This window comes from Aythya fuligula, chromosome 17 (genome assembly GCF_009819795.1).
Source record: "Aythya fuligula isolate bAytFul2 chromosome 17, bAytFul2.pri, whole genome shotgun sequence".
Classification (NCBI taxonomy): Eukaryota; Metazoa; Chordata; class Aves; order Anseriformes; family Anatidae; genus Aythya; species Aythya fuligula.
Genome location: NC_045575.1, coordinates 2,622,594 through 2,648,628, shown reverse-complemented (window position 1 = coordinate 2,648,628; position 26,035 = coordinate 2,622,594). Strand labels below are relative to the sequence as shown.

The window sequence follows — 26,035 nt, the reverse complement described above, 5'->3', positions numbered from 1 at the left end:
GTGTTGGCCACTTGGCCCTGCCGTGAGGCACCAGTTCCTGCATGGCACCGAAGCCATCACTGAATCTGGAGCCTCAGCTCCTCCCTGATACCCCACAGCCACGGGGCCTGCAGCCCTGGCAGCACGGACTTACCAGGCACTCACACTGTGACAGAAACAGATTTTATTGTCAGTGGGGAAAGCCCCCTTGCCAAGGACTGTGACGGTGCCCAGGGCAATGCCCCGAGGGGAGTCCTCACCTGCAGCCAGGACTGAGCTTGGCAATCGCCACAAAGGCAGTGATTGCTTCTTGAAGCGCTGGAAAACCCCAACCCTCCGTTAATTCGGGAGCTTATGGGAACTGGAGCAAGACTGGGGAACGGGCAGGAAGGCTGAAACGTGTACATTCAATCATCTCATTCCAGAATGCTGCAGCTACCCCAAAATCATGTTTACTCTCAGGAAATTCAATTTCAAGATTGAACCTACAAGTAATAATAATTAAAAAGAGACACGCAGAGAGGCAAATCCCTGAATGCTTTCCTCTCTCAGCTTCCCGCATAGCTAAAATTAATGGAAAACTTCACTTAGATGGGGTTTAAGCGCTCCAGTTGTTTCCTGTGTCTTCCTCCAGAGCTGCATGTGTCGGGCACGTGCCCTGTGTCAGGAATTGGGGGGCTCGGATGGGGTTAGGCTGGTTCGTGGTCACCACTTTCCACATCCCCTCTTCCAAGGGCACCCCTGGGCTGGGTCAGGATCAGTCCTTGCACGTCACCAGCTTGGCAATGACTTCCCTGGGCTATTTACCGAAGCATCGGCCTGGTCCCTGTTGTGTTTATGAATCAGCTCGTTAGGGAATCAGCTCATTAGGGGCCGGCGACGGAGGCTGGGCGCGCTCTGCCGCTACATGCGCTCGCTCTCCCCGTTGGGGCTCAGGACCGTCAGGTTGCCTCGCGCGTCCTGGTCGATTTCTATCGCTTCGAACAGAGACTTGAAGTTGCCGGCGCCGAAGCCCTGAGGGGAGGACAGCGTTAGCTGGACGTGGTGCCGGGCTCCACGGGGTCCCAGCACCACCAGAGCTGGCTGTGTGGTGGCACAAGGCCCCGCTGAGGCCCCCAGGCCAACTTTATTGCTTTTCGCAGTGCAATCCTGCAGCCTACCTGGTGGTTGTGCCGCTGGATGACCTCCAGAAAGACCGTGGGCCTGTCTTGAACTGGTTTGGTGAAGATCTGGAGCAGGTAGCCTTTCTCATCGAAGTCCACCAGGATTTTCAGTTCCTGGAGAAAGGCAATAGGAAGATAACCCCGAGACCTGCCAAGGGGCACGGAGCTGCCTCCACGCGGCCCCTCAGCCCTGCCAGACGCCGTGGGGAGCCGGCCCAGCCGCAGCCCGACCCACCTCCAGCTTGTCGATGTTCTCCTTCACTTTGATTTTGGCAGCCTTCAGCCTCTCCCGCAGCAGCTGGTAGTAGCTGGACGGCACGTCCATGAACTGCATGCCACGCTGCTTCAGGTTGGTGATCTGCAGGGCGGGGGAGAGCTGAGTGTGGGGTGCGTACGCGGGGACAGGCAGTGGTGGGAAGAAAGTTGACGTTTTCCTGTGGATTTGGCCCCAAACGGAGCATGGGCCCTGTCCCACCCTCTCCCTTTGGGCCCCAGGTGCCCTCTCCAAGCAGTGTGGGGTTGGCCACCATGCAAGGATGCCCCCGATGCCTCCAGAGGCTCTCTGGCCTGGACAGGAGCCAGGGATAGGCAGACCATGCGCTGTGGTGGCACGAGGCACAGCTGCCGTGGTGGCACTCACCGCCGAGATGATGTCGGAGGTGTTGAGCGCGATGTGCTGGACTCCAGCCCCTCCATAGTAGTCGATGTATTCCTGTGGGGAAAATCTCACTGTGCTGGTGGTGCTGTGGCTATGGCACACGACCAGCAAGCCACTGCCCCACTGGTCCTGTCCCTTTTCTTCACCAAAGCCCTGCTGGTGACCCATCAACTCATGCTCACCTGAATCTGGGATTTCTTCTTGCCGAACGCTGGCTCGTTGATGGGCATCTTAATGGTCTCCTCGTAGTTGGTGACCACGATGGAGCGCAGGGCGCTGAACTCGGTGTGCAGCTGCTTGTCGTCCACCGACCAGAAGCGGTGGAAGAGGAGGTTCTTCTGGTACCTGCCGGGCCACAGGGGGCACGTGGAAGCCCCTTGCTCCATCCCCGCACTAACGAACCTCTGCTCTGGGTTAATTGCCCTCAGCAGCAAGCATTGGTGAGGCAGCAGAGCAGTGCCACCTCCTCCAAGCCCTCCCCGCTCTTACCAGTCAGCCACTGGGACCATCTGGAGGTCGGGCTGGTTGCCCACCACATGGTCCACGAAGCTCAGTTTGGCGCTCGGCCTGTGGGGAGGGGGACAAGGGCAGTGCTCAGTGAGGCTAGGGGAGCCCTGGGGGCTGCAAGGAGGTGCTGGGACTCCGCACAACTCACAGCCTAGGCAGCAGGGGGTCCTTGAAGAGGGGCGCGTGGTACCCAGGCAGGAAGAGCCCCTTGTAGTTGAGCTTCTCTATCAAGGTGTGGGTGGTGTCGCCGTACTGCAGCGGGGAGGGAAGCGGCTCCGTGACCGACCTGCACCTCTTGGTGTGCAGACCCCGCTACAGATGGGGGGGCTGAGTCCTGCCACCCCCCAGCACTCACCGTCTGGATGACAGCGAACTTCACCTTCCCGAACTTGTCCTCCTCCACCCAGGGCTCCTTCACCACCACGGCTCCACGCTCCTTGGCTTTCTGGGCAGGGGGAGAGCGCCCGTCCTGCCGCAGTGCCCAGAGCCTGGGGGGACGCGGCCCCAGGACCCTCCACCCCCACTCGTTGCCACTCCTTTTCCCCTCCAAAACTCACCGTTTTGGGGCCCCCACTGCATCGTACGGGCGCTGCCTACCTGCACAATGAAGTCGCAGTCCTCCACTTCGAAGGCCACGTCCTTCACCCCGTCCCCGTGCTTCACCAGGTGCTCGCCCATCTCTGCCGGCAGCCGGTGGGCGTGAGCGGGGATGCTGCACACCACCCAGCCCCTCCGGCCCCCCAAAACCTACCTTCATTCCCCGGGTTGAGTGCAGATGAGAGAACGAACACGATCTGGAGAGGAAGAGGATGATGGGCTCGGGGTCGGTGATGGGATGTGTGCCACGGATGTGGGGTTTAACGCTGAAAACGCCTTTGGGCAGCGTCAGCGTGCATCCAGCATCACCCCGTCACTGTGGGGCACCTCGGCGGTGGCACCGCCATCGGGGCTTTGTCACCGTACCTTGTCCTGCTTGATGACGTGCGACACCACCTCCCGGCTGCCCGTCTCCAGCCCCCGGTACGCCAGCTCCTCGAAGCCCATCTTGTTGCAGTAATACGAGGCAGCCTGCCACGGCGGCACAGGTAAACCATGGTGCGTGCAAGGGCCATGTGTGCACGTGTGTGTGTGTGCACACGCGGGGTGTTTGCTGCTTCCAGCAGCACGGGGCTGAATCTGTCACTGCCCCGCTCTGCCCCTGCCTACCGAAATGAGCCCCTCTCCCGCAGGCACCCTCCTTGAGCAGCCCAGGAGGAGCAAGCAGGGACAAGAAAGCGGCACAAAGAACCCCAAAACTCCACAGCGAGCACTGCCTGGAGAGCCCTCCGGTGCTGGGGCCGGGCAGGGAGGGAGAGGGGTGCACAGCGGGGCTGCAATAATTTCGCTTTTCATCTGCACGCTGGGGGCCTGTCCCGCACACACCCCCAGCCACCACCCCTCGCCTTGCGCAAGGGCCCCAAGGCCGTGGCCCCGAGCCAGGGCCAGGCACAGGGACAGCGCCAGGGGCCACCAGCCGCCCCCCCGGCAGCCAATGGACGCAGTGGCCGCATTGTACGGCACCGCCACCGCCACCACCCCTGCCCACACGCGCGGCCAGCCGCAGCCTCCTACCTGCTTGGCATTCCCCACCCAGAAGGTGATGGAGTGGAAGTGGATGAAGCGGCCTCGCGGGGGCTAAAGGGAAGGGGAAAAGTTTGTCCTGGCTGCCTGGTTATCCTCGCTGTGCCACGGGGCTGCTCCTTGCCCGGGCTGGGAGGGCAGCGGCTGCGGCACTGCGGGTACAGATCCTACAGGTGCAGTTCCTACAAATGCAGTTCCTACAAACACGATTCCTACAAACACAGTTCCTACAAACACAGTTCCTACAAACACAGTTAGTTCCTGGTAGCATGGACTTGTGAAGCACCAGTGCAAGGCAGACAGGCTGGGGCAAGGGAAGGTAGGGGGAAACAGGAGGGGAGAGCTGGGAAAAGAGTATCTGGAGATGCCGTGGAGCCCACGTGCGGACAGCCCCTGTGGCCCTGCAGCTGCTGCCAGGTGCCCTCGTTAACCTCTATGTTAACGATTTACCCAAGCGGGGCAGAGCGCAGCGAGCCCCTTTGCTCTGTGTCATCCCCGCCAGGCACAGCTCTGGGAGAGAAACGGGGCAGGAAAGGGGGGACTGTGCCGAGGTGTCAGGTTTGGCTGCCAGTGCCCATCGCATCCCGCCGCACCAAGACAGAACCGAGCGTGCCGAGCAGCCGGAGCCATCCTCTGCAGCCCACACAGGTGGCGGCCGGAGTGAGCACAAGGGGGGCCCATGGTTGGTGTTGTCCCCGGAGTGCCGCAGCCCAGCACCTACCTTTTCTCCCTTGTCCGTGTAAGTCGTCTGGAAAGAGAACCGGAGAGGGGCAGGTTAGCGGGGCACAGCTGAGGAGCAGCTGCCCCAGCACCTTCCCTCCCAAGCCCAGCTTCAAGCAGGGGGGAAAAAGCGGTGAAATTCCCCCAAAACCGTGTGATTTGGCATCCGGTCCCGACCCTCACCATTGCTGCGACCCGGTGATGTGACAGCGGCGAAGAGGGCGCGATGCGGTGCGCGGGCCTGATATAGCGGGGCAAGGGACGGCTCCTCCTCGGCTCCACCCCGGGCACTGCCCCGTCCTGGTGCTGGCCCCATGGGTCCCACGGGTCCCCTCCTGCGCCTGGTGACCTCCCTGCTGCAGCCAAGCCAGAGTGACGTGGGTGCGCGCACGGTGCAGGGGCAGGGGACACTTGGTGGCTCCTTCAGCCACGGTGACGGTGGTGCTGCAGGGCTGGCAGGAGCGGGGACACGGTGGCTGGTGGCAGCAGCGTGGGTCTGGAGCGGTGGTGGTGGGTGGTGGCACCGTGCCACCTGCTGCTGCTGACACCCCATGGGGATGGCAGCAGGGACGTGGTCACCTCCCGGCGATGGCATCGTGGTGTCACCTATGGCATGGCCACCACCGCATCCCCCCGAGGCAGCGGCACCGCTGTGTCACCCCATGGAGATGTCACTGCGGTGTCACCCCATGGCACTGCCATCGCGGTGTCACCACATGGAGCTGCCACCACCGTGTCACCCCATGGCACTGCCATCGCTGCACCACCCTGTGGCAATGCTGCTGCCGTGTCACCCCACGGCACTGTCACTGCACTGCCACCCCCCTGTCACTGCCACCCCCCTGCCACTGCCACCCCCTGTCAGTGCCACCCCCTGTCAGTGCCACCCCGCTGTCACCCCATGCCGCTGCCCCCGCCAGCGCCTTCCCGCGGGTGCGCAGCCCTGGCCCCGCCCCTTTCTTAGTCCCCGCCCACTTTCCCGCCACCCGCCTCTAACCCCGCCCCCTGCGCTAACCCCGCCCTCTGCCGTACCCCACCCATTCTATGTGACCACGCCCACTCTCTGTCCCCGCCCACGAAGGCGGAGCTCCCCGCTTAGCCCCGCCCCTCGTTGCGCACCGCGTCCCCGGGCCCGTCCCAGCCATGGCGCAGCCCGGAGCCGGCAGCGCGGTGACGGCGGGCGCGGTGCTGCAGCTGGTGCGGCAGAAGGACGAGCTGGAGGCCAGGATCCGGGCGTGCTACGAGCTGCTGCGAGACGTGAGCAGGGCGTGGGGAGCGAGGGGAGACCGGGAGGGGACCGGGGGAGATCGGGGGGGGAGCCTGGGGCTCGCTGCCACCGCCCCGTGTCCCCCCCTGACCGCCCGCTGTCCCCCCGCAGAGCGGCGTGGGTCCCGACGAGCCGCTGGTGGACGCCGAGGGCTTCCCCCGGGCTGATATCGACGTGTACCGGGTGCGGGCGGCCCGGCACAGCATCGCCTGTGAGTGGGGTCAGCCCCCTGATCCCCTATAGTCCCCCATAGTCCCCCCCCTGCCCCGCTGGGGTGGCCTCGTGCTGGGCGTTTAACGGGTGTTGAGATTTTAAAGGGATTTCCAGCTGCCCCCGGGTCCCCCCAAACCCCTTTCATTGCCCGTTCGTGTGCCCTGTGTGTGGCTCTCAGGGCTGTGTGGGGAATGCCCTGCCCCGCTGGGGGTGGGTGGTGGCCGCAGCCGTGCCCCGGGGTGTCCCGGTCATCATCTTGTGCCCGATCCCGGTTTTGGGGTGAAGGTGTTGAGGAACAGCCCTCCCATGGGCTTCGCTCCGCGCTCCCGGTGTCGCCCGCAGGCCTGCAGAACGACCACAAGGCGCTGATGAAGCAGGTGGAGGAGGCCCTGCACCAGCTGCACGCCCGCGAGAAGGAGAAGCAGGCCAAGGACCAGGCGGAGGCGCTGGCGGAGGCGCTGAGCCAGAGCCAGAGCCAGGACCAGGGCCTGGCCCAGCCCCAGGCTTTTGCCAGAGTGAACGCGGTGACACCGGAGTCACCGGCGAGCGTCTCGGTAAGTCCGTGGGTCTGACGGCCACGGGGAGGGCTTTGCTCAGACCTCGAGGGGAAACAGAGCAGGTGGCTTGCTCCTTGTTCTCATCACAAGCAGGAATAACCCGTGGGACACCATTTATTACCATCCCATCCCCCAGGTTTTTTTATTCTAAGTGTTTACCAAAGGCTCAAACACCTTCTTAACCAGCATAGTTCATCCTGAAAGTTCCTGTGGGGGGAGCTGCCTTTGTGTGGCAGTGCCAGTGTCACCAGGGTGTCCCATGGAGCGACTTGTCCCTGTGCTGAACCAGAATTGTTGTCTCAGCTGTGCCATAGCACCACACAAGGCCTCAGCGATCATTCTAGAATCAGTGTTTCTACTCCCATAAAATAGGGCACGAGAATAGGTATTTATTTGTTTCTAACAACATGAAGATGGTGTAACGTAGCTCCATGCCCTAATGGCATTACCTCTCTTCAGAGAACGCAGATGTTCAGCTTCTTTCTCTCTGTCCAGGGGCTTCAGGTCGATGATGAGATCGTGGAGTTTGGCTCCGTCAATGTGCACAACTTCCAGAACCTGCAGAACATCGCCACGGTGGTGCAGCACAGCGAAGGGGTGAGCTTGCTTCTGCTGAAACAGTTCTCTTGCATGTCTTTGTTGGCTACCTGTAGCTTGTTTGTGGAAGTTAGATCTGTGTCAAGTTCAGTCTGCACTGTTGTAGCCCTGTTCCCTCACAGCACTGAGCTCATTCCTGCCTGGACAACAGAGCAATGAGGTGTATGCCCTTTGCTGTGAGCCTCACCTTGCCTGCTCCACCCTGGGGCACTGCCTGCAGCAGTTTGCTGTGCTGCGATGCCACCCGCACGGCCCTCTGGACTGGGGAGAGAAGCCATCACAGCCTTCAGATGGTTTTTAGTGGAACTGAGAGATCTCATGGAGCTTTCTGTCCACCGAATGCTCCCTCCTTTCAAATCTATCTGAAGTGGTGGGAATGAGAACTGCTGAAGTAGTTGTAATGTTCTTCTGGTGCTTCAGCAGAAGAACACAAAAAAGGTTTGACCTGGTGATGGGAAGTTGCAAACTCTCTTTCTTTCTTTCCATTTTTTCCCCCCTTCCAGAGACCGCTGAGCGTGACTGTCATCCGCAATGGCAAGAAAGTGCACCTGGGGCTGACTCCGAAGCGCTGGGCTGGGAAGGGCCTCCTGGGGTAGGCTTTTATTTCATTTAACTGGAGTGGGTGAGGCACTCAGCCAGCTCAGAGCAACTTTCCTGCAGCAGGGCCAGCTCTGTGCTTCACTGCGTGTGTGTTGCTGCCTGCCCTGATGTGTTTTGTTGGTGGGGAGGCGGGTTGTATCAAATGTGAGCTGCAGGGCAGAAGATCTCAGTGGCTAATCCCTCTGATAGGGGGAGCAAATGGAAGAGGGATGTGGTGGACCTGATTTAAACTGTGTCAGTTCTTCCGAGCTTCTTTCAGAACTGAGCCTTTAACATTTCCTTCTACGCTCTTCTTTTTCAGCTGCAACATCATTCCCTTGCAAAGATGATCACAAAGATGATCACTGCTTAGAAAACAATAAAGATGAAGCTTGTACCTGCTTTTTGGACTCTGGCCTGGTTTGAAAAATTCCCGTGTTATCTTAATTTTTGCTGAAATAGTGTTTTGGAGGCTGTGATCTAGGTGCCAGACTGGCAGAGTATGAAAAGGATGGAGTGAAGCCTTACCACAGTTCGGAATTATGCTGATTTATGAGGAGCAGCTTGTAGAGTTGCAGGATGTGGCCTCTCATCTCTTATTTCTTGTATCGCTTTGGAGGGAGGCTAGAGAGAAACCCAAGCTTCCCTTGATACCGATTCTGAAGAGCATAAAATGCTCTTGTTTGGTGATAACAGAGCATTCCTTCTCTTTTTCCTTCCCTTAAAATTCCTCAGTGAACATCTTAAAATACACTAAGAAGTCCTGGGGCACTTTCTTGTCTCTCTAGTAATAGATCGCAACAGCTGTTGGAAGTTACCAAATACGATGAAAGAATTTTTGGAATGCCTAATTATTTTTAAGTTAATTAAGGAATAGGGGGTTATAATTCTGCTTTGTCTTACTTTTTAGTATTTTGTTCAGTTATGACTCTGTAAAAGTACTCCTAACTTGATTTTTTTTATTATTATTATTTGCTCTAGTTGGTTTTAGGGTGTATGAACTCTTCAAGGGGATTTGGGGGTGATTTGTTTTTGTTTGTAATCTTTTTATCCAGTTGAACTTAAAAATACTCTCCCAGAACAATAAAACTGAGTGATGCATCTCTCTGTTTGTGTAGAAGTTATTTTCAGACAGTTGTTGTGGGCCATTTTGGGTAGGTTCAATGAAGATCTGCACGGTCCTAAAAGCAGGATCCCCCGGCCTTCCAGAGCCAAAGCCCAGGCGAATGCTGGTGCTTTGTAAGCAAGTTGTGGGCGAGGGGCTGAGCACCAGGGGGGTCGTGCTGCGGGCAGGGGGTCGGCATCACCTCTCTGTGGCAGCTGGTGGGGACGAGAAGGGGACAAAGAGAGAACATGGAAGGGACAAGGAGGGGATGAGCCACCTCTCCCAGCACTTTCTGGGCTGTCTCTGGCTGCTGCCGTTGCAGCCGTTGCCCAGGGAACAGCGAGCGGCTGCAAACAGAGGCAGCAGCGGGGTGACGGTGAGCGGGGTCCGGGCTGGTGGGGTCCCTCGGGGCCTGGGGCAGCCCTGCAGGGCCATGGCCATGCCCGTGGGGTGCTGGGGGAAGGGTTTGTCCTGGGGTGCTCCTATAAAAGCTCTCCGTGTGACCGGGGTTTCGGTGCTGGCTCAAACCCAGAGGTGAGGCTGGAGCCGAGCCAGCTGCCGAGCACAAGAAGCGCTGCTACGTGCTGGGACGGTGGAAAAGTCCCATCTGAGAGCAAATCTCTGTGCATGGCGGGGCAGGCAGGCAGAGAGGAAGCCTGATCCGGGCTGGGCTGTGCTAGGGTTGCTCGTGCTCGGTGGGGGCATTACGGGGGCTGAAAGGGGGCTCTGGGACCCGCTGTGCCCAACTCCAGCTCGCTGTGCGGCCGCACCTGGGAGGCTGTGTAGTTTAGAGCAGCTCTAAAATACTGTAGAGCATCTCTCACTTGTCCTAGCCGCGCTTCCCTGGCCTGCAACCTGGTCCTTGCAGGACTGGACTTGGACCAAAAGGGGTTTATTCTGTAGCTGGTGCCCACCTAGAGCCGAGCTGTGGACTTGGAGGTTGCCTGCCTGGCATTAGTGCCCGTGTCCAGCCAGCCTGCTGGAGGTTTCCAGCTGGGACTTCTGACTGAAAGCTCTTTGAAGGCTTCTTGGAAGGAAGCCGAAGCTGAGGATGGACTCGAGTGATGCTACCTCCAAGATGTCCCAGGACGGATGGACACGTCAGGAAGCAGCTGTGCCACCCCAGCAGGTGAGGGTAGCACCGCAGCTGGAAGCACAGACCCCATCCCCAGTACCAGGGGGGTTTCTCCTGGTCATAATTTATCCCCAACATCCCCTGGGGAGGCAAAGTGGGGCCCCTGTGCTGCAGCATTTCCAGCACTCAGGGGGAGCGCCCACCCGATGCAGTCCTGCCCATGGGACCCAAAATGTCCCTACCAGCAGCTGCTGATGACTTAAAGCAGCAAATTCGAGAGCTGAGGTGAGCAGGAGTTTCCGTTCAGCTCTCCCTTTCCCCACTTTTGTTATTAAACAAGCTCTGTGGGGCTGGAGCCTGCTCCCGGAGGCTCTGCCCGGCCATCAATATTTGCTAAGCACCTGAGCTGCCGGCGAGTTACGTGACCCCAGCCTCGTCCCTGGGCTGAACGAAACCTTATCTCGCCCAACGGGGCTGCAGCATCCAACTGGGCCTTTGCCTTGCGTGGGAGACACAGGAAAAGCTGGGGGCCCTGGGGAAAAGGTGAAAGCTGATTTGGAGCCCCAAAAGAAGATGAAGTGGCATGGAGGAAGCCTCCCAAGGGCTCCTGCCACGGACCCAAACCTCTCTCCCTTTCCAAGGGCCCCACGGCTGCTGCCCAGGAGGAGGAAGGAGCACCGGGGGATGCACCACTGGGTCCCCCACAGTCTCCTCTGGGGACAGGGGTCCCAAGAACCCTGTTCAGCACCTGGGACGGGTGGCAGGATGCAGCCACATTGAAGACTGCCCTAGAAGACACTGCCACTGGGATACCATGCTCAGAGGGACCCCCCAAACCCGCCCCAGCACAGCCTGACCCCACAGGGGTCATCTCCAGCCCTCACGGGGGTCACGGAAAGCAAGAGCAGCAGCAGAGGAGCTGGGAGGGCGACCAGCACGATGGCTCTGCCAGCCTGCTGTGGGTGGCCCGGCCGGGTCTGCTCTTCCAGGGGGACAAGCAGAGCAGCTGTCACCCCCTCGTGAGTATGAGAGGGCAGGAGAGCATCCGTGGTGCCACCTCATGCTACCTGCCACTGTGGTGGCCTGCCCAGCTCTCCTGCCCAGCTCTGTCCCATCCCCCCCAGGAGCTTTTTAGGGGATTTTTTTTTCTTCCCCCTTGTTTTGTTCCCACTGCTAAGAGCCAGGAGCTGCTCTTCCCGCAGAGCCTGTCCTGGGCGCTGGGCTACAACAGCAGCCTGGCCGTGCACAGCCTGGCGGGCGGGGAGGACCGGGTGCTGCTGTACGTCTGCTCCCATACAGCCGTGATCCACGACATCCTCGGGGGCCAGCAGTACCACCTGCAGGTCTGGTACACGGCTCCCTCCTCTCCCCTTATCCCGAGCACCTTCCCTTGTCCCTCGTCCTGGTGCCTGCATGTGGCTGGAGCAGCTGCCTGGGTGCTGAGGGCATGCCGGCTGCTTTGGGGACACCTGTAACCCCAGTGGGGACAGAGGGAGGAAAGCAGAGGACCCCCGGGAGAGAGAATAAGGAGATCCCACAGCCAAGCAGCTGATAAATGCTTGAAACAAGTTCCTGTCTTGGAGCATCCCAGGGCTTCTCTCTTTCCCCAACCAGGGCCATGCGAACACCATCTCTTGCCTGTGTGTGAGTGAGGACCGGCGCTGGGTTGCCACTGCTGATGGAGGCCCAGACCCTCTGGTCATCGTGTGGGACACCTTCTCGGGGTGAGCTGCTGGGAGCCTCCTCCGTACAAACCCCATGTGTCTGTGGGACATGAAGGGACCGTGGGGGCGAGCCCTTTGCTTGGGAGGAAGGCCTGGGGAGGATGCTCAGCACCAGCGCCGGCTGCTCCAACTCCCACACCAGCACCCTGCCTGCAGACTCCTTCCCCTCCCCAAATTTAGGTTTTTCTCCACAGGATACCCGTGCGCACCATCTTTGACAGCCACCCCGGTGGCGGGGTCGCCGCTGTCGCCATCTCCAGGGACGCGAGGTATCTGGTGACCATCAGTGCTGGCAGGGCGCAGGTGAGGAAAACATTGCCCCCTTTGGGGCTTTGTGGGTACCTGGGAGGCTCTTCTCGTGGATGGGGGGGCAGAGAGCGGGTCTGCGTGGGTTTTGCTGGATTTCATTAAACTGAATACGGTAGAGCTGAGAAAGCAGGTCTGAATATGGGATAAAAGCTCCCGATGTGCTTTCACTGAAGCAATTCCTAGCAGTGCTTACTGAAATTGAGCTGTCAGGCTACGCTATGTTTATCCTGCTCCAGTCTTTTATATCCCCCCCATCCTCTGAAGCTGGAGGATGGGGCCTGCCTGGAGCTCTCAGGAAGCCACAAATGTCTCCTGGTTTCCCCCTTGTGACAGAAAGTTTGTGTCTGGAGGTGGACGTCTCCCACCGAGAGCCCTGTGTGCAGCACAGAGCTGAGGCCTGAATTTGGGCTCCAGGTGAGTGTTGCGTGGACCTAGGACCACCACACTGTGTTCAGTGTGCCTGGATAAATGCAGAAGTTTTGCATGAAAGAATAAAGCAAGGAACATCACTCAGCTTGGCATTAATGCAGCTCTCACCTTTTAATTTCAGGATTTTGTCATTTTTAACCCCCAAAATCCCTATGAGTTTGTCAGCAACAGCAAAACCCAGGTGATATTTTACCTGTGGGTGAGTAGGACCGTGGGGAGTCGTCCTCCTCGCACCCAACGTGCTACCAGGGGGCATGGAGGTGGCATGGGGCCAGGTGCCTGCACCAGGCCGGTCCCACCCATGTTTCCCATGTGTGTTTCTGTGCCCTGTGATGATCATCAGCTTTTGGGAGAGGAGCAGGTGGAGGGGAAGGTGGTTTTGCATGCTCTGAGGGGTCTTGGAGCCTTCTTGGCCTCCAAGCCCAGCTCTGGTCCCCAGCTGAGGGTGGGGAAGGGACACACAGCTGCTGCAGGGTGACGTTATGGGGTGGTTCTCCTCAAAGGGACTCACATTCTGCTCTCCCCACAGAGTGATGCCGGCCTGCAGTACAGCACTCCGCCTTTAACCAAGCAGGTGAGCGTGTGGGGAAGGCCGCACGTCCCCTGTTCACCTTCCTGCTGGTGGCACCTTCATCCTGTCCCCCTGCAAAACCAGTGGCCACGTCCCCAGCCTGTCCCCCTCGGTCTCCTGGGGGGGGGACAAGCAGGGACAAGCATCATCTCCTGAGGCTCGCTCCTGCAAGGAGAGCTGCCTGCAGTAGTCCCAGCTCGGGACAGGCAGGGACGAAAGAGCCCAGGACTAACTTGTGGCCCTGCCGCTCTCTCTGCAGACCTTCAACAGCGTGGTGGGACACTTCAGCCAGTCGGCTTTCCACTTTAACAACATGCAGGCTCTGACGGGCACCTCAGCTGGGAAGCTGGTGGTGTGGGACATGGCCCGTGCCCTCTCCCTGTCCGAGGAGGTGCAGGTCTGGCCGCACAGCACGAAGGCCACCAAGCTGGTGCCAATGCAGAGGAGCAGCATCACGGTGCTGATGGTGCTGGAGAGGTAAGGAGCTGGCGCTGTTCATAGCCGTGGGTACAGTGCTTGGGCACCTCGGCCCAGAAATGGCAGAGGTAACAGTGGGGAGCTACTGGCAGTGCTGCAGTTTTGCACTTGGCCGTGTCACGGTCATGGAGGACACAGCCACGTCTCGCTCAGCCTCCGGGCCTCTGCCGGCAGAGGGAGCAGGCAGCCTCCGAGCAGCCCTGGGGACAGCACTGGGGACATGGCAGGGTCACAGCAGAGCCCTTCAGCTGCTGCCCTCGTCTGTGAGGGGCTCTTCTCACGCACTTGTGCGGAGAAAAGGCAGAAGGGAAGAGATTTGTTTCTACCCAGTAAATACTTGGCTGTTCTCCATCAGCATGCTGCTCAGACGCTTTCCACGGGCCTCATCCCGCACAGCTCAGGGACAGGCGCTGCGTGTCCCCACGGCCACCCCGTGTCCCTGCCCTGTGGGTTGCACCGGTGGAGCAGAGGGCAGGCCAGACCTGCTCTCGGTGCCTCTCGAGTCCTAACGCAGAGCTTTCCCTTCCCTCCAGCTGCATAGTGACAGGGGATGTGAAAGGCCGGGTGAAATTCTACAACGGGTGGCTGCAGCTCCTGGCCTGCTACAGCCATAGCGGCGTGGGGCCCATTTGCTCCATCTCCTTCTCCAAACCCCCTCCTGAGCCTCCTGATGCCGCCTCAGCCTGCTCCAGCGCCGGCAGCCAGCCCTTCACCACTGGGTGAGCCTCCCCCCATAAACCCAGCTTTCTGCATCTGCCCTGTGGGCACTTCCCAGTGCCCGTCACAAACTGGTGGCCCCAGCACCTCTCAGATCACGAGCAGGGTGTGAGGCCTAGGCACAGGATGGAGAATTGTTGGTTAATGCCGGCATGGGGACATCCAGCTGGGCAGGGAGCCGCACAGCTCCTCTGTCACGTAGCCGGCACGCCAGGCAGGGCTAATGCCGAGCCCACAGCTCCTGCTGAGCCCCTTAATCCTCCCCCCTTAAATCCCTCCCTGGTGGCTATTTCCAGTCAGATTTTACCACCGCTGGGCGAGATAATCCGGGTGGTGCAGTGCTGGGCTGCACGGCGTGGCTCAGTGCCTTGGGGCAGCCCCAGCGGGGACGTGGCGATGCCCGAGGGGCTGTAGGAAGTCTGTGGGACTGATGATGCTGTTCTGGGGCTGCAAACCATATGGCTGTCCATCACTGCATGTGTTTTCCAAAGAGCCACGTGGAACAGGTTTGTCTCCAACCTGGAGCAGTGCCCCGGGAAGTGTCGTGTTTTCCCAAGTTGTTCCATGTCGCCTTGCACCTCTTCCCGGCAGCTCCTGCAACTCATGGCTGCTCTGGGGAGCACCAAAGGCAGAAAACCAAAGGGGAAGCTGAAGGATTGCTGTCGCCTGGCTGCCTCTGCAGGAGGCCCAGCATCCTCTGGAGGCCAGTTCAGAGGAGCAGAAACCAGTGGTGGCCACGGGCCAGCTGGAAATGTTGGCTGAGGCCACATGTGTCCAGCAGGGCCGGGCTCCTCTGCCTCAGCCCTACACAGTCCTCTCCTGACCCTCGTGTGGGACCCAGCCTCTCAGTCCTCAGGCCTGTTTGATTATTCAGACGCCTTCTTTACCCGTCACCATTTAGGCAGTGGGACCGTCCTCGCTGCGCTGCAGCTGGCGCGGCCGAGCCGACGAACAGGCGGCCGCTCTGTCTGCACGCTGGGTCTCGAGCCGTCCTCTGCCCCGTCTGCAGCAGCAAGGCCAACTTGCAGCCACTGGCAGTGGTGGTGTGGGGACAAGTGAAAGGACTATTCAGAGAACCCTCAATTGCTCGTTTGTCCATCTCACACACCAGTGACTTGCAAACGGCAAAAGCTACCCAGATGGCGTCTGTCTTCTGACTTGCCTACCCAAGTAGAAAAGGGAACTGGTTCCAGTGCCGTCCTGTGGAGATTCCCCAGGGTGCAGACACAGGGTGCCACCTGCCTTCCAGGTCAACAAGTGTCTGCATACTGTGTATCGCAAAACATAAGCGATCGTCCTGCTAAGTTGACAAAAAAAGACTGTGTAATATCGCTCAGAGGGACACGAGCCAGCTAGTCTGATTCATCAAATTTTGTTTCTCTCACTAAACAGGAACTTTATCCTTTCAACCTCTGATGCAACAGTGCTCCATGTTGCAACAGACGGGACAAACTTTGAAAAAGTCATGGAAGAGGCCAAGAAGGCAACAACTGCCATCGCCTGTCACCCCCGGCAGGCACTGCTTGCCGTGGGCAGTCACTGCGGGCTGCTCAAAGTGTGGGACTACCAGCAGCCCCAGTACCTCGTTAGCAGGATATTCACTGAGGCTGGCATCCAGTGCTTGTCCTATGACCCCGAAGGTATCCTGGTCTCCATGTGCCAAGCACGGAGCTTCCCAAAAGAGGGATTGGGGTGGAATTGTTTTCTGGTGGGCTTTGCAGGTTGCTTTCTGGCCGCTGGTTTCACTGATGGAAGTGTGTACATCCTCGATGCCATTTCCCTTCAGTCCTGCTGTGAAGCCTTCAGGTTCTCGCGGGGCGCCGTGACTCACATCAACTTCTCCCATGACTCCGAGTACCTCGCAACCGCTGTAAGCCTGCTTGGTCCTACCCAGATGCCTCGTATGGAGCTGTCTGCCCCAATGCTTCCTCAAGGCAACAATCCTCACCCTCTGGGGGTCTGCAGAGCTGGCAGGGCTGGCATAAGCCCTGAGGGGACACGTGTGGTTGCCCACTGCTAGCCAGGGGATGTGCCCAGGGGACTGTGGTGTGTTGACCTTCATGCTCTCGTTCCAGGATGAGAAATACGCGGTGACTGTTTACAAAAGAGTCCTGCAAAATGGGCAGAGATGCTGGGAACACCTGGCAGGGCTCCACTCCCACTACAAACCCATCCGGAGCATCCTGTTTGGGGTTCAGCTGGACAGCGATGAGCCCCGGCTCCTGAGCCTCGGGGAGGACCGGCAGCTGGTATGTTGATGCGAGAGCCTGAAGGGCAGCAGGGCGTCGTGGTTGAAGTCCTGTCTGGACAAGAGAGGGAGACTCAGCCCGTGGTTCTGCAGCTCTGTGTCTCTCCCCACCGGCTGTTTGTCAGCCTGGCCTCGAGGCAGATCTGCCCAGGGTTTGGGGATGAGCCTCTGCTCTGCCGGCTGCTCGCCCTGGCTGCTGCAACAGCCGCTAGATCCGGTTAATCTGCCACGTCCAGGATGCTGGCAGATCGCCGTGCTTCCTTGTCTTCCCTCCAGGTGGAATATGACCTGAGCAGCAGCAGCAAGGACCAGCTGGTGATCTCGCACAGGGACCGGGTAGAGCAGGTTGCCGTGCCCCTGTGCTTGGCCTGGTACCCGCAGTTCGGCACCGAGTCCTTCATCCTCACGGCCAACAGCTGCTACAAAATGAAGCTCTACAACACGACAACCAAAATGTGCAGGTTGGGGGGAGATTCAGTCCCAAGCCCCCTCACCTTCTGCCTGGGAGCCCTATCCTGAGTCTCAGTTTTCCTCTGCCCTGCTCCCACCTGAGCCCCCACCTTGAGCTCCCACCTGCCCTCTCCCCACCTTGAGATGCATCGGCTGGGCATCAGCTGAGGAGATAGGAGCCCACAGGATCAGCACAGCCCAGGGACTGATCCCTGAGCACTAAATTCCTCTCTTAGCCCGGTGTGGTCCCTTCTGGACAGGGATCCGGTGCTATCCTGCGTGCTCCCCTTATCCACCCATCCTCATGCATCACAGCCTTTCAGAAGGAGAAAATGTTTTTGTGAGCCCTAGAGTGGGTGACAATGTTGTCTGCTTTTAGGAAGACCCTTCTGGGACCAACCTATGGCTCCCCACTGGAGAAGATACAAATCCTCCCAACAAGGAGCACTACAGACCCCCAGAAATGCTATCTGGCCTACATTACAAAGGACAAGGTACGGAGCCTCTTGCAGGGCATATTTTGGAGCACTGCTGGCTTAGACATGGGGGTCAAGGGAACCTTCCCTCATAGGGCCAGGAGAAGTGAACTACAGCACAGTGGAGACACTTCAAAAGTCCTAGTTTTGGGCAAGGGCTGGTGTAGAAGGTGACAGTCACTGGGGGAATGTCACTGCAGAGCAAACCATGCACCGCCTGTTCCGGCTTTCTCACGGGAGTCCCAGCCCTCACCTCCTCCTCTCCCCTTACAGGTGGGCCTGCAGATTTTGCCTGTGGATGGCAACCCCCACAAGTCCTCAGCTTTCATTTGCCACCCAGACGGCGTCTCGGACCTGGCCTGCTCCTACGACGGGCGCTACGTCTTTACGGCGGGGGGGAACGACCGTACTGTTCTGAAATGGGAGGTGAACCTGAAGTGAGTACTGCGGGAAGGAGAAGGGAGTCTTGTTGTGGCTTTCCACAGCTGCTTGGCCAGCACAGCTGAAGCAAATGTTTCCCAGCGTTTATACTGAGAATGGGGCTTTTGTCCTGGAAGGTCTCTGTTGGTGTCCGGGGCAGCTAAAGCCAGGTCTCCCAGCTATTTCTTTTCCCTCTCTTTGCATCATCTCTTCTGCCTGGGAAATAGCATCCAAATGCCAAGAAATTGAGGGATTTCTGATCCTTGTGAGAGTCCGACCGCTGGGATAGGGATTATCTGGTTAGGGGATCAGGAGGAGTGTACGGGGCCACGGCTGATACAAAAAAGTCTGTTCTCCAAATGGGATAGGCCAGCATTTGCGAGGAAATCCCCACTGCATTTGAAGGCTGGATTTAGGACAAGCCACCGTAATCCCATAAAGCTCTGCTTACACGAGCAAATGGGCTGCAGTAAACGGGATGGCTGAAGGAGCCAAGGCTGCTTTGCTCCTGAGGCATCCCGGGCTCTGGCCCAGCGTGCCAGCAGCGAGCTTCTCTGCCAGGTTTCCTCTGCCCTTGCCAGGGTGTGTGGCCCTTCATGGCCTGCCAGGCGGGCTCCTGACCCAAGGGATGTGTGCTCCCGGAGGTCCCATGAGGCAGGATCTGGATACCATTGCTTGGCACGCCAAGGACCAAAGCTCACTGAAATGTGGGCACTGGCAGAGGGCTCGCTGCAAGCACACGGTGAATGTGCATACATTGGAAGGGAGCAGCAGCTGGGAGAGCAGTGTGGCCTCTTATTTTTGGGGTGTGCTGCCCCTATGAAACACCCTTTATCTTCCTAGGAGGCAGATTTTGTGGCTAAGCATGCAGTGGTCCCGTGTAAACGGCTCCTGCAGGTACTGCCTGCACAGCACAGAGCCAGGAGGGTGCTGAGCTCGCTCACCTCCGTGTGCCAGAACAATGAAACCTGGGTGGGAAAGCAATGGGCTTATTTATTTTCTTTTCCACTTTGTGTGGCTTAAGCAGTTGGGGGTCAGAATAAGCGACATTTTAAGGAAGGCAATAGAATATAAATGATCCTTCTTTATAATGGTTGGCCGGAGTCCAGGCAACATTGAATTTCTGTGTAATTTGTTTTTGGAGCGGAGCTCTTGATGAGCTAATTATCATTTTATTGCTGCTCCTGGCATCTTGTGCATCTCCACTGTGTTTAATACCCAAATAACTTAATTATGAAAAAAAAAAAAAAAAGCACCGAGCTTGCAAAATCCATGTGGAAGCAGCGCAACGGAGGTGTGCATCGAAGCTGCAGCCCTGCTGCGGGCACGGGGTGTTGTGTGGCAACGCTGTGGCGAGATGGTGCTGCCAGGCTCCCTTCCCTTCTTCATCTGCACAAACTGAGGAGATTCTTCTTGCTAAAGCTGCCTGGGAATGGGAATGGAGAGGTGCTGTGTCCGTTTAACGTGGGCTGCACCTGTGGCACCGCCGCTTGCGCTCGCAGCGTAAGGGATTGCGCCGAGCTGTCGGTGAGGAACGTGTTGGAGCGAGGGACGAGGAGCTGGCTTTGTGTGGTTTCTTGCACACACCGAGTCCCGGCGCTCCGCACGTTCAAAATGCTGATCTAGCTAATTCGTCTCCCTCGATGTCTCTATAAGGAAGCAGGAAAGCTAAATGCCAGACACCCAGCTCGAGTCCATGGAAAAGCTGCTGGCTCCCAGCCCCGCGCTCGTTCCCCCAAACAAGAGGGCCATTCAGGAATAATTAATTCCCACACTGTGCTATTGTATGTAAAACCTGGGTATGAAACATGCTGTAGAAGAGCAGGCCGATGATAAAATCGCACACGGTTCAAGGCAATGCTTCTCCTTCCTGCATTCTGAGGCCGGGGGATTTTATTTATTTATCGAAAGTGTCTCCGAACAATGGCTAGAAAGGGAAATGAGAAATCTCCCCCTGCACGAACCCTTCCTGCACCTTCTTTTCTCTGCCCGTGCCAGTGCCTTGGAGGCTGCAGCGTCCCTGGGTGGGGAGGACCTGGTCCCGTTCTACAGCCTGCTGGAGGGCGGCCGAGAAGGCGAATTCTTCAGGGTAATTGTGCTCACCGTGACCGCTGCGCGGCAACATCTGGTTGGAGTTTAAGATTCATTTATACAGGCCTGACATTTCTTTAGTTTTTTTGTCCAGATCGCCTTTAACAGCGGTCTCATTGATACGCCTGTTAGTGAACCTTAAAAGAAGCCTTATCTCCCTCGCCTGTTGGTGGCTGAACTTTACAGTGTCTCGTTTGAATCCCTCGCAGGAGCTGGAAGACTATTTCTACTATGTGCAGCTGCGCACCCAAGGCATCGACGCGCTGGAGACCAGACAGGTGTCAACGCATATTCCCTTGGAGGAAATTCCTTCTGTAATGAGAGCAATGGGATTTTATCCATCAGAGGAAGAGGTTTGTCAGATGTTTTTATTATTATTAAAAAAAAAAAAAAGAGCAAGAATGATTGCGTTTACTGAGCAGCCCGAGGGCCAGATTCAGACCTTTGCCATGCTGGATGGCTCTCAGGGTATATCTGCTGGCTTAAATGTATTTAGCCTGGTCTGCATCAGTACTGTAGTGATCAGAATTTGGCAGCAAACTTATAAAACAGCAATGGCTGTAGAGAGCTGGGTTTCAGAGGATGAACTGAGAAAGCTGAGGAATGACGTTGTGGACAAGTTGGCCATGGTCCTGGGCAACCTGCTTGTGGGGGGAGGTTGGACCAGATGACCTCCAGAGTCCCAACTTCAGCTGTCCTCTGCTTCCGTGTTTCTGTGAGTCTTCCTTTGGCTCCCAAGGCACAAGTCTCTAGCTTTCCATAGTCCATAGGCTAAAGTACCTTGTGTGCAGGCAATGTTGTGCTTTGGTCTTCCTGTGCCTTCCAGGAGAGTCTGAACTTCTGTGCTTCTTGGTGCTGGGTGAGCCTGGTCTGGGAGGAGACAGCCAAAGCGTGCTCCACACACTACTGGTGCGGGTGGGAGTGCCCAGCTCCGTGCTTTTGGGATGCTGACAGAGCCTCTTTTTCTTGTTCTGTCTCGGGCTGATGAAAGAACGGTTTTAGATGGAGCCAGCAGCTTTTATTCCCACGGAACGTAAAGCTCTTTCATAACTGATAAACTCTGCAGAAGCTCTCTCTGAGCTTGCCTTTGAGGTTGCAGCAGAGGAGCTTCCTATCAAACATTTCTTAAGAGCTTTTTAGCTTCAAATTTTACGGCAGGCAAAGACAAGTGATTTAATAAGGGTGCTGCTGCTTCTCCCTTTGTAGCTTTTTCTACGAGGCCGATTGCATTGTGTACAGACCTCATTTGTAACCTGGCAAAAGGGCAATTAAAACGCATCCAAAAAAAATAATAATTACAGAACCTGATGCAAGGAGATTTAAATAACAACCTCCTAGCACCAGATACAGCCCTTCAGCGCAGGAGGGGTTCTCCCAAGGGAAGCAGCAAGTCGCTGCGCTCCCTTCGGCTTTCCGCGGGGGAGGCTGCCTGCGTCTCCGCTGACTGTGCCGGACCCCCCAGTGCTGCAGGTCGGTGCCACCCCATCTGCCCGGCCGTGTCCCTGCCAGGGAGCCCACAGCAGGCTTGCTTTGGAGCCCTGGCACCCCCAGAATGTTTCTCCAAGCTGGGACTGCTTTGTCCTTGTGTCAGGCTGCGGTGTTATTCCCCGGTGCTTTGTTAGAGCTTCTCCTTGGCTCATTGCATTTTTGCCTCTCAGGGACAGAGAGAACGTATTCCTCTGAGAAATGTCTCTGGAAGAATAACTGTTAACCCCCCCCTCTAAATGAAAATCATAACAGCATTTCAGGCATAGAAAGAGGTGCAAAGCTGTTGGGAAAGCAGGCAACCTACAATCTGCTTCTCAAAGCAGGCAGGACAGTATTAAAATGCAGAAAGTCCATCTCTCTCCGGAGTATTTTAATAAAGGAAAAGCAGGAGGGAGAAAGAACAGCTTGGGCTGAGTAGCAAGGCTTTGGGGAATTGGTGTTTTTGTCTGTAGTTCAGTGGGGCTGATAAAAAACCTAATCCCAGATCAGCCAGAGCTGAGTCAAATTGACTGCTCTCGCTTGGCACGGCATTCACTACGGGGAAAACATAAGGCGAAGATTTCCCCCTTCCCTGGGCTTCATTCAGTGGAAAAACTTGTGACACGAGGACAAAGGCTGAACGCAGCGTCCTCCCTGGGGAGGTCTTGCATCAGCTTCCCTCCCTGGGGGGCCGCACGCACGGTGCGTGCCGGCACGGGGACTGCTCTCGGTGCTTTTTCACCGCTCGCGTCTGTGCGAGGGGCTGCCCTTCGGGGCACGAGGACACGAGGGCAGGGAGCAGGAGCTGCCCGTTGGACCCATCGGCACGCTGCCAGCTGGGCTGATGCACGGCACCAGACCTCAGGAAAACCACGGGCACCCAGCACGGCCGGTGCGTGGCACGAGCAAGTTTCAGATTTGTCCCGTGCCGTGACAGAGCCGTGCCAGACGCCTGTCGAGGCGGGTGGAGGATAATAGGAGATGACTGCTGGTGCCTGCTGGGGTGTGTAGGTCCCTTGTGCAGCCTGGTTGTGTCAGGAGTTGCGTGCACGTATTTTTGTAGCGGGCTGGTGTATTTACTGCTCTGCGGGTTGCCTGCCCGCTGTCCCCAGAGTGCAGACACAGCTGCAGCAAGGGTACTGGGGACAGCTGCGAAGTCATGGGGAGCCCTCGCCATGCAGCCCCTGGGGATGGTTTCTTCCCCTTCTCGCAGCAGTAACATGCAGCTTCCTGGGCAACACGCTTATCTGAGAGGGACAGATATGCCAGAGTGCTGCAGGATTCACACTGTTAGCATTAACGTAATTTGGAACAGAAACAGCTCACTTCTACTTGTGTAAATCTAGAGCAACTTCATTGGCACCACTGAGAGCTATCACACCAGCAAACAGAGGAAATCCAAAATGATTATGCATCTGCTACCCCCATCTTTAGCTGATATTGTTGTAACAATGAGCCTGTGACCGTAGCTGTGTCCATCCTCGGCTGCTGAGCACTAGTGCACTGCTGGGATCTGCCGTGACACCTGCGGCACCATTTGGGGGATCAGAAGCCATCCTGATGCTCTCCAAAAAGCAAATGTCTGACAGTCTGCCTTGCCTTCATCTGTAGATCGAAGAAATGATAAATGAAGTAAAATTCAGCGAGTATGTGGACACCGGAGAACAAGTGACAAAAATCAATTTAGGGGATTTTATCAAACTTTATATAAATCATCGGCCTGTGTTTGGCTTGTCAATGAAAGCCATACGGCGAGCGTTTCAGGTTCTTGGTTATGACAATGAGAACGGAGACAAAGTTATTGACAGAGGAGACTTACTGTTGCTGCTTCAGTGCAGAGGTGAGTTATTTTTCTAATATTAGTTTTATGCTCGCTGGTTCTGTCTTCAATTTCAGAATGTATTCACTGCAGCAAAAAATTAATCTGGAACTATAGCTTGGTAACCAGGGCAGGCGTGGGGAGCCACCTGCCTTAGGATTTTAAACTGAATAATCACGTCTGTTGTCTCAGCTGCACTTCTTTTGCTGCTCTAGAAATTTCTGATGGTCTGAATGATCTTTTCTGTCAAACGATGAGTATGGGTCTTGGCAAATCGTATCCTTCCTCCAGTGTACCCTTATTACCATTCCCCACACAGTCTCCAGAAAGGTTGTAAACAGCGGGAAAAGAGGGTGACAAGAGAGGAGGGATGAAATTGGTCAGAGTCTTGGACTGAAGCTGAAAAGATGGCATGGTTTTGTTCAGCTGAATCAGAGGAAACACTGTAAAGGCATGTATAAATGTACTTATGGCCAACGCTAGAGTGGTAAATTACATGCTGCTATTGTCTTGCTCCTGCTGTCAAAACAGGGAGCTTTTAGTGCAGCTGAGCACTAAAACAGGTAGAGGGAAATGCTGTTTTACTTAGCACAGCACCCAGTAAAACTCCTGGCCACAATGAGGATTCAAGCAATGTGAGAAAGGTTAGTTATGCATATGGATGGTGTGAACATCCATAAATAGATAATTAGATAGGATAGAACAGTTTCATAACAAATCTATAACCTTATGCTTCAGGGTACAAGCCAGCCACGAGCTGGGAACAAGCACTATGTTCGCTTTATCCAGTGCGAACAGCAGCTCAGGCTCCTGCAAGTGCAACATAGCCTTAAGAGCCGTTTGCATCAGACCTTCTCCCTTTGATAGGCATTTTTGCCCCAAATGCTTGCAAGACAGGGGAACCGTTTTCCTTGGGATCAACATTTTCTTGTGTTGGGATCATGTGCTTTGATTGGTGATGGGATCTGTGTCTCAGAGAAGCCAAGTCCCTTTCCAAACTACCCTTTTTTGTTTGTACATTGTTCATGTTTGAGTTGTCTTCTGTTTTTTTTTTTTTGTGCTAACAACACCATAACCCAAGAGGCTGGTTTTACTTCACCACATACAGGAGAGCATATGACAGAGGACGAGCTGGCGCAGTGTCTGACTGCCCTGCTGGGCAGGCATTCAGCGGGAGGAAGATTTGACCTGGACACGTGCGATCCCTCAGGTACGGGATTAACATTCTGCACTGCACAGAGGCAGGATTGCTTCACTTCCCAAACAGAGTAATTTAAATTGCAAGCCCATTACCCTGTTAGGCCAAGAGCTGTCAAAAACACTGAGATGGGATTGCAAGAATAGTCAGAGAGCTGTAGATTGTCCTTCATCCATGCAACAGTTACATTGCTGTCTCTGAAAATAAATGAACAATGAAATGTAACTGAGACCTGACAGGATTGCATTGCTCTTTGTCTGCTGGCTTGGAACCAAAATTGGAAACACAGAGTGGAAGGTTTACACGCCAAAGTCCACAGGCAAAAAGGAATCCTGCACTATGCAAATTACAGTGTTGACTTCACCCAGGCAGCAATGCCCACAGTAACAGAACTCTTGATAAAAACCACGTTTGTATGCAGTTAATGTCCTATCCTGCCCCGGTCTAGAGCAGTGAATCAGAGAGCCGATTTCACCCATGTCGCTCTGTCCATTGCCACTGGGACCACTGATGAGCACCATGCTTTGTGCAGCTCATGTCCCAGTCCCCACCAGTCTGGAGCAGCGCCTGGTGAGCTGGCAGCAGCTGTGTGCTGTGCAGGAACCACACAGCACTGCACACCGACAGCAGTCCCTGGGTGCCCGAGGATTCTAGAATCATGTCAAACCGATGGAGTGTAAAAATTGTCTGCTCCCTTGGCTCTTTTGTGGTCTGTATGTACTGCAAGGTGATTCAGCCTCACACATTTGGCAGTTTTTCCCCAATAAGAATGTATAAAGTGTTAAGCTAGTAAGCCAATACTTTATGATTACTCTATACATCGTTAAAAGCATTCCATCTGCTCACTGCGACTTACAAGTATTACTGTTCTGGAATGCCCTTTTTACATTGCTATTGTGTGTTTTGTGTTGTTGTTACTGCTCTCCAGGTGCAGCAGCTTTGACTGAAGAAGAAATTCCAGAGGAAATCACAGCAAAGAGGTTCACTGCTGACATTCTTGGCTTACCTATTGCCGAGCCAGAGAAAAGAACAGTAAAAATCAATGAACAGTTGATCTGTGAAGACTCAGAATTGTAGCTGCCACAATTCTCTACTTGTTCCCACTTTCCAACATCCTCTCCTCAAGTATCTGTGAAATTTATATTCTATGTTTATTAAAAACTAAAGGTCACAAACTAAAGCCCGTAAAGAGTGACACCGTGGTTGCTGCACTGTCTTTTTGCACAGATCACCCCTATCCTTGGCTAGAGCCTTCCTAGAACTTATTTCAGGGTGGGTTTTTGCCAGATGCTGTCTGTTTCCATTATGTTAAGAGGGTATTTATTTGTAAAATAAACAGACAGCAAAATAGCAATATAAAAGTATTGTATCGATTATATACGTTGATAAATGTCCTGTACGAAATGCTTGGAGAGGTTAGACTGGGTTTGTAATTACACAAACAAAACCACCAGACTTTGGTGATGCAAGGAACGCTGTGATATACACTGAAACCGGGTTTCCCTTTTGGCCTTTGAAACTTTGGTTTCCTTTCTGAAAGTAGTAGCTCCGATGAGAAGTGCAATACCGATGGGACAGCATCTTACGGTGTTTGTGTAA

General features: G+C 56.0%; 3 protein-coding genes across 3 annotated transcripts; 2 read left to right on the top strand and 1 right to left on the bottom strand.

Moving 5' to 3' along the window:
* Positions 1-311: 311 nt before the first annotated feature.
* Positions 312-3,962, bottom strand: HPD (4-hydroxyphenylpyruvate dioxygenase). The gene is made up of 12 exons (XM_032199147.1): positions 3,919-3,962; positions 3,271-3,375; positions 3,059-3,101; positions 2,905-2,987; positions 2,663-2,752; positions 2,456-2,559; positions 2,290-2,367; positions 1,983-2,145; positions 1,783-1,854; positions 1,378-1,500; positions 1,140-1,256; positions 312-993 (listed from the first exon to the last, which is right to left on the bottom strand). The coding sequence occupies exons 2-12, from the start codon at positions 3,349-3,351 to the stop codon at positions 883-885; spliced, it is 1,065 nt and encodes a 354-aa protein (XP_032055038.1). The 5' UTR covers positions 3,352-3,375; positions 3,919-3,962; the 3' UTR covers positions 312-882.
* Positions 3,963-5,762: 1,800 nt separating this feature from the next.
* Positions 5,763-8,965, top strand: PSMD9 (proteasome 26S subunit, non-ATPase 9). Its single transcript, XM_032198913.1, has 6 exons — positions 5,763-5,904; positions 6,026-6,125; positions 6,470-6,681; positions 7,180-7,281; positions 7,785-7,873; positions 8,183-8,965. The coding sequence occupies exons 1-6, from the start codon at positions 5,791-5,793 to the stop codon at positions 8,208-8,210; spliced, it is 645 nt and encodes a 214-aa protein (XP_032054804.1). The 5' UTR covers positions 5,763-5,790; the 3' UTR covers positions 8,211-8,965.
* Positions 8,966-10,057: 1,092 nt separating this feature from the next.
* WDR66 (WD repeat domain 66) lies at positions 10,058-25,613 on the top strand. The gene is made up of 21 exons (XM_032199065.1): positions 10,058-10,094; positions 10,611-11,059; positions 11,243-11,383; positions 11,655-11,764; positions 11,959-12,067; positions 12,407-12,487; positions 12,624-12,701; positions 13,032-13,076; positions 13,333-13,550; positions 14,084-14,269; positions 15,660-15,907; positions 15,989-16,137; positions 16,343-16,516; positions 16,792-16,976; positions 17,345-17,459; positions 17,715-17,878; positions 19,860-19,950; positions 20,162-20,305; positions 23,031-23,259; positions 24,347-24,448; positions 25,365-25,613. The coding sequence occupies exons 1-21, from the start codon at positions 10,058-10,060 to the stop codon at positions 25,511-25,513; spliced, it is 3,204 nt and encodes a 1,067-aa protein (XP_032054956.1). The 3' UTR covers positions 25,514-25,613.
* Positions 25,614-26,035: the final 422 nt, after the last annotated feature.

Excerpts from the sequence above, each read along its gene's own strand:
- WDR66 (XM_032199065.1), top strand. The coding sequence starts at position 10,058 with ATGGACACGTCAGGAAGCAGCTGTGCCACCCCAGCAG. Across the intron at positions 12,068-12,406 it reads TCAGTGCTGGCAGGGCGCAG|AAAGTTTGTGTCTGGAGGTG; the intron begins GTGAGGAAAACA and ends CCCTTGTGACAG. Across the intron at positions 24,449-25,364 it reads GGACACGTGCGATCCCTCAG|GTGCAGCAGCTTTGACTGAA; the intron begins GTACGGGATTAA and ends ACTGCTCTCCAG.
- HPD (XM_032199147.1), bottom strand. The coding sequence starts at position 3,351 with ATGGGCTTCGAGGAGCTGGCGTACCGGGGGCTGGAGACGGGCAGCCGG. Across the intron at positions 2,988-3,058 it reads ACTCAACCCGGGGAATGAAG|AGATGGGCGAGCACCTGGTG; the intron begins GTAGGTTTTGGG and ends GGCTGCCGGCAG. Across the intron at positions 1,501-1,782 it reads CCTCCGACATCATCTCGGCG|ATCACCAACCTGAAGCAGCG; the intron begins GTGAGTGCCACC and ends CCCGCCCTGCAG.
- PSMD9 (XM_032198913.1), top strand. The coding sequence starts at position 5,791 with ATGGCGCAGCCCGGAGCCGGCAGCGCGGTGACGGCGGGCGCGGTGCTG. Across the intron at positions 7,282-7,784 it reads TGGTGCAGCACAGCGAAGGG|AGACCGCTGAGCGTGACTGT; the intron begins GTGAGCTTGCTT and ends CCCCCCTTCCAG. Across the intron at positions 7,874-8,182 it reads GCTGGGAAGGGCCTCCTGGG|CTGCAACATCATTCCCTTGC; the intron begins GTAGGCTTTTAT and ends CTTCTTTTTCAG.